This window comes from Sinocyclocheilus anshuiensis, unplaced genomic scaffold (assembly GCF_001515605.1).
Source record: "Sinocyclocheilus anshuiensis isolate Anshui unplaced genomic scaffold, SAMN03320099.WGS_v1.1 scaffold215, whole genome shotgun sequence".
In the NCBI taxonomy this organism is placed as follows: domain Eukaryota; kingdom Metazoa; phylum Chordata; class Actinopteri; order Cypriniformes; family Cyprinidae; genus Sinocyclocheilus; species Sinocyclocheilus anshuiensis.
Genome location: NW_015552542.1, coordinates 532,261 through 539,241, shown reverse-complemented (window position 1 = coordinate 539,241; position 6,981 = coordinate 532,261). Strand labels below are relative to the sequence as shown.

The window sequence follows — 6,981 nt, the reverse complement described above, 5'->3', positions numbered from 1 at the left end:
GTGTGGGGTTGGGGGGGGGGGGGGGGGGGGGGGAAATAAGGACTAAAGAAATAAAAGTTCTTAGTTACTTGTAAACTGTGAATATAAGTGGTCAGTCGGTCATTATCACAAAACAGACAGCGGTCTGGTATCCTCATGAAGGTGTTTATTTTGCGATAATGATGGTCTGGCTGTACTTTATCCAGCGTGTTATTTGACTACTTACCAAATACATAAATGTTTGTAGATGAAATGTTTTGACCAGAAATTATTTTATGTGAGAAGAGACATGTTATGGAAATTCAGTTGATAAGAAATGACACAGTTTAGGTACATTATAAACATAGGTATAATGTGTTCATATTATGATTCAGTGTAATCCCATTAGTTTTTATACAGTGACAGTATCAATGTCACACAGCTTTTGCACAAATATTTTGTAGAAGAACAACATCAGGTGAAAAATGTTGAGGAATCATCTGTCCTCGTGAAGAAAGAAAGAAAGAAAGAAAGAAAGAAAGAAAGAACTTTGCCAGGGCCAGATTTACTAACAGCTTGCACCAGTGTAAACTCTCTTTTTTTTTTTTTTTGCCTGGATTTACTAAAGACACGCTGTGAAAAATGTGGAAAAATAGAAAAATGTGAACATAGTTATTTTGTGGCCAAACTTGTGTATATGCAGTTGTAGGAGTTTCCCTTTTCAGATGCAAAATCTATGGGAAGAGAGTATTTAAATGTATTATGCAAAGTCAGTTTACTAGTATTTGCACCTTAACCCATTCTGCACCTGTGTTGTTAGTAGATTACCTGCACCTGGGGCCTGATTTATAAAATATTGCATAGAAACTGTGCTACATTTGATCTTACAATTATTTCTCAGATAAGTGTGCATGTGATTGAGAGAATGAATTTAAATACAAAAAAAAAAATATCTTTTAGATTTGAAATGTAAAAATTGCAAATGATCTTGAAATTGTGCACAGTTGAATGGTTTCAGATATTTGCCTTGAAAATGCCAAATAATGAATGTATAATTAATTATTAATATAGAGCACCAGTCAATGTCCAAATCCTTTACTTGAGAATGGTGAGTGGCAAGAATAGCTTAAATTTCCAAATACCTGCAGTACTCGGACACCAAAAAGTGTGTACGTCTGCTTAACCCCTGACATGGCGCTAAGCACTTTTCCATGTCAAATACCATTTCCAAGTCAAAGACCGTATAAATCTGAACATTGGTGTGGATTTTAGCATACACACACTCTAAGATCAAATCTGTGCATATGCATGTTTTATAAATGAGACGACCTTATGCTAATTTGCTCTGCTCTTGGTAGATTGCGTTGGTCATTATGGAAATGATCTGGCTGCGTCTGTGGTCGTTTATTTACACACTGTCAGTAGATCACCAGCAGAACTTTCCACTCCCATTGTTACTTTTATGGAATTTCAGTTTCAGGCTAATTTGCCTTGTTTTGTAAATCTGGCCCAGCTCTAATAACATGACTGTCATTTACTAGTAAATGATGGAGATACTTTGCATGAAAGTGGCTAATTTATCCAGATGGATCTTCTAATAATACTTCCAGTTTGTTCTCACCATAGATCTTATTGCATTGAACCATACCTGTTAACATCTTTAGTAAATCAGGCAATATATCTATGCAATATCAGTATAAAAGAGCAGCAGTTGCCCTTGAGTATTTATTTACCCTTTCTAAATGACAGGACCACTAGCTTTTCAGATCCTCTATGAAACTAGATCACAGATAACACAGCACTAGAATGACCTTTTACTGTCACAACCAGCACGGCCCCTGGTTATCTTCAGCATGAGCCTCAGGCATATAGTGGAGTGTCAGATATGAACTCATAATATCTCACTGCCACCAAGCACACCTCCTTTTTATTTGTTTTTATTTCTTTTTGCACCTTATATGCTGACTATCCTGTATGCTGACTATTTAGACATAATAGGTAAATGCCATTATAAAAAAAGAATATGGAGTCTGACAGATGCTAGTCTCATCCTTGGATACCATCTGTTTTAAAATCAAGAGTTAAGAGACTGCTACAGACTCCCTTTTTTCCATAGAGGCACTTTGTAGCAAGTAACCTATTATAGAAAGCAATATGTTATAAGCAAAGTGTGTTATGTGTTTTGTATTAAATAACCTGTACTTCTGATTGAATGCAATTCTGATTACAAAGTCTGCACACATTTTCTGTTTTCTGCTTGTTTGCTCTATAACGGCTCATGCAAACTGCTGAGACATTGTTTGATTCTGGGATTTTTTATTTATTTATTTATTTATTTATTCTTTCTCACAGTGGTCTATTACACTGCGGTCTGTTATTGCTCCTAAATGGCACACAGAAATAAAACAATATTTAACATTCACAATAAATCACCACAGCAAGAATACTAACACATTTCAAAATTAAAAAAAAATATATATTTCCTTAGTAACAAACTGTCTCCAACAATCTCCATAACATTTATTTTTTTCTGCCATTTATGGGTTCTGTAATTCTTAACCATATCCGTGAAGTTCATATTGCAGTAGCTGATGGTCAGGTGTAGATGAATCTCATCAGTTAGATCCTCCTTTTTCAGCAGACTGGAGGTAAGCCATCATTGTGAAGTTCAAAATAATAGGTGTTAGAAAAGCCCATCTCACATTCTCGGCTGAGTTATTTCGAGAGAAAGTGATAACACGGCTGTTACTTTTTAATGCTGCTGACGTTAGTGTTGTTCTGATATGATGCAAAGTGCCATGAACAAATTCATGAGAAGGTGGCAGCTTGTTCCTCTGTGAACTCCATGTAATCTATATTTACCATGTTCTGCACGATTGTCAATGAAATAATGAATACATGAACAAATGCATGAATAAATCACTGAATCAAACAGTCATTAATATGAATGAAGGTGTTTACTGTACAAGTAGAATAGCAAATTGGAGTAAATAAATGTTGTTTCTGTTGCCAGGACAATGTGGATCTGGGGGATTTGATGTTTTCTCTATGCTACCTACCTACTGCTGGACGACTGACCATCACCATGATTAAAGCACGAAATCTGAAGGCCATGGACATCACTGGAGCTTCAGGTATGAGCAGATTCAGATTTCATTAATATACCTCTATTTACACACTTTGAAATGACATATTATCTTTTTCTTTCTCCTTAACAGAATAGCTTTAGGGGATTTGCAACTTACGGTATGATGTGTAAGAGGCTTATAGATACAGTTTTAAGCTTGTGAGGAAAAAAAATATTTAACCACCCCACAGTGCAATACATCAAAAACAAATCTCACATTTGCATTCATGCATAAATACATTTAATAACTGATTCCCTTTTATAGTAATATAACATGGTCAGAGTTGTAGCTTTGACTGTATTTCCAGACATTAAAATATAACTTTTCAGTTTATGTGTATCATTCTTTGGATTTGTGTTCAAGAGGAACTGCAGATAAAAGGTTAATGTAAATTAAGATATATTATTAATAACTGATTCCCTTTTATAGTAATAACATGGTCAGAGTTACAACTTTGACTGTATTTCCAGACATTAAAAATAACTTTTCAATTTATGTGTATCATTCTTTGGATTTGTGTCCAAAAGGAACTGCAGATAAAAGGTTGTGGCACTAAATGTAAATTAAGATATATTATTTGAATATTCTTACTATGATAACATTACTTATTTTTACTATCCACTTGGACTCATTTCCTAGATCCTTATGTGAAAGTTTCTCTGATGTGTGATGGACGGAGACTGAAAAAAAGAAAAACCTCCACCAAGAGGAACACATTAAACCCAGTGTACAATGAGGCCATAGTGTTTGATGTCCCTCCAGAGAACATTGACCAAATCAGCCTTCTTGTAGCTGTTATGGACTATGACCGGTGAGAGTCTCACAAATGTTGTATGTGTCCTTTCTACCCATTATAGACACATGCTATAAGAGTATCAATTGAAGTTAGATGATTGCTTTGTTGCTATTTCTTCTTTTTCTTTTGTGCTTTCTTTCTGATTTTTAAGCAAGGTGTTGGTTTCAAAACAAGTTAAGCTCTGTGCATCTGCAAAATGCTGTTGATTACCACAGCAATTAATTTTGACTCATTCTTCAAAAAATCTCTCAAACATAGGTCACATTTACATAAGGCACTTACAATGGAAGTCTATGGGACATGACATGATTTTATTATTATTATTATTATTATTATACACGTATTTAAAAAATATTTAACTGACAATTATGTATATGGAGACTTAAACTTATTAAACAATGTTATAATCTGCTGGTGTGGATGTTGTTATTGTTATTATTATAGCTTTTGCTGCCTTTAATCATAAGTTTTGTGCATTCTCATGTAATTCTGTTTGTATTCTTTTGTTTATCTGTAAGTGTAGCATTGCTTTGGTTGTTTAATATAGGGATATTAAAAATGGATATGGACAAGGCAAAGCAAACACATCCTAAAATTTACCTTATGCTTGTGGACTTTAAGTCTATACGTCATTGTATGTTCATTATTGTGAACATGCTTTTTGTTTGTTGACTGAGAGATGAGTCAAAAAAAAAAAAGGAGCAAGAACCGGGAGATGGGAAATGTTGCTTAAAACTGATTTTTTAATTTTATTATTAATTTAAAAGTTTAATAATATTACTATTAATCCAAAATTATACACACAAAAGTACACACACATTTCTTATGAAATGATCTTGATGAAGAGATAAAATATGTGAGCAGGGGCTGTGGAGATACGTAATGCAGTAGTCTTATGAAATAAACTGAATTTTTCTGTCTCTTTACACAGTGTAGGTCACAATGAGGTCATTGGCGTGTGCCGAGTAGGTAATGATGCTGAGGGTTTGGGCAGAGAACATTGGAATGAAATGTTGACGTATCCACGCAAACCCATCGCACATTGGCACCCTCTCATCGAGGTAAGATCGCATTGACTTTCTCATTCAAAAGTTAATTCAGGTCAAATGTAGTATTTGCTAATGGGCAGCAGGCCTGATACATCAGGTATAAAACCTACTATCACAAATATACCGTTTCAAGTTTAAAAAGAGATGAAAACATTGATTTGTTTAATATTCTGTTTGAATCCCTCTTCTTTTGTGTCGGTAAGACAGTAGATGTCTGTTTAGAGCCCCAGCATTGTACTGTATGGACGTTGGACGGGGGTCTCGTCATGCTTGTCATGTGACACACAGCAGCCACAATAGCAATGTATAACTGATATAGGCTTATGTTTTATTTATTTTTTTCCCTTTTTATTCGAAATATTTCCAAACGTGTTAACTATATCAGGAAATATCTCGATTCTCAAACATGTGTAAGTAAATGCGTTTTGCATCTTGATCTATAATGGGTGATGGGCAAAGTAGACTAATAGCGTAATCTATTAACTATGCATAAAAACCCATCTTTTTACTTAAGTACCAGATATGGGTGTCTTGCCATACAATATTTTTAATACGACTGACTTTGTATTTAATGTGAATTAATAACAATATTGTAAGTTACTAATTATAACACTTTAATTTTACAGAGAGCAAAGAACATGTTCATTCAGTCTAGCCAGAGTTCAGGAACTGAAAATCACTGAAGCTGTTTACACTGTGAAATAAATATATCTTACTTACATTCGTACGTACATCTGCACTTTCTTGTTTCTGATGAGAGAATTCGCCAGATAATTCCGTCAGCGAGCAAGTGAACAAAACACCGCGTTTCAGCGATGTCAGCAATGACTAATCAGGACGTCTCTGATTGGCCGTTGCATTCATAAGCTCAACAGAATTGTGTGTGATTGGTTATAATGCAGCGCTGTTCAAACGTGTCAGCCCCAGCCAGCGAATGCAGATTTGAATTTAGCAGCTTATACTGTGCCGCACTGAATGATCTAGTCACACCGGTGTGATTGTATCAAATATAAAAATTATTATTCTGCTATTTTTTGTCTTTTGGAAGCTGCATTCAAAATCCACTTGGCTCAGAAATCTGAGAGGGCACATGCCCCCTCACTTTGAATGGGCATGACGCCTCTGATTACAACAATACTTCTTCAGGGTTACTTTTATGCATAAAACATACAGTGGATATCAAAATTAGATCTAATAGAACAATCTATAAATACTTGATTTTTTTTTTTTTTTCTGAAATATTGTTAATCTTCATGATATTAACTGTAGGTATACCACTGTTCTATTAACGTTTGACAAAATATCCAAGGCATTTAAACAAAAACCTTTATTTTGTGGAAGACAGTGATCAAAATTAGAGAACAGTAACCACTGAAGCACAAAAGAAGATTAGAACAAAAATTTTGGAGGGTTGCAACTGTCCGAATAAATTAGGAAGTGTAGAGGCCCTTGTTTTGAATGACTTCAGGACATCTGCGGCCACAGGACATCACTAGTTTCTCAGACTGTGCTGCTGTGATCTTGGTCCACTCTTCTTCCCATCTTTTCCATAGTTCGGTAACTGTAGTGGGTTTCTTATTCATAACTTTGTCACCATGGATTTTCCAGAGATTTAGATCAGCACTCTGGCCCGGCTAAATTGCAGGCTGACTGGGAGATGCTTGCAGGGTAGGAACTGCATGTTGTTGAAGGAGGTTCTTATAAACATTTGCATTCACCCTACCATGTAGCTGTATAAGAGGCCCAAACTCATGCTGAAGAAAACATCCCCCAATGCATGACAGTTCCCCCTCCACCTTTCTTTACACACTTGGGCTTCAGTCTTTCCCCAGTTTGACGCCGAATAAAATGTTTCCTATAAATCCCAAATAAATTAAACTTGCTCTCATCACTAAAGTGAGCTTTGGACCAGTTCTCCTCTCTCCACACAACATGCTCCTCAGCAAAGGTGAGCTTAGCCTTTTGGTTCTTTCTGCTGATGAGAGGCTTGGTCAGAATGCACTTTCAGTCCGACTTCTCTTAAAGGGGTCATATGATGCTTTTTTAAAGA

At 35.5% G+C, this 6,981-nt stretch overlaps 1 protein-coding gene across 1 annotated transcript in view; it reads left to right on the top strand.

Moving 5' to 3' along the window:
• LOC107663989 (synaptotagmin-9-like) overlaps positions 1 to 6,981 on the top strand; it is a 26,586-nt gene that overhangs the window by 14,696 nt on the left and 4,909 nt on the right. Inside the window, exons 4-6 of the mRNA XM_016454432.1 lie at positions 2,972 to 3,092; positions 3,726 to 3,897; positions 4,814 to 4,943. Of these exons, the coding sequence (XP_016309918.1) occupies positions 2,972 to 3,092; positions 3,726 to 3,897; positions 4,814 to 4,943 (423 nt within the window). The remainder of the gene's footprint in view (positions 1 to 2,971; positions 3,093 to 3,725; positions 3,898 to 4,813; positions 4,944 to 6,981) is intronic.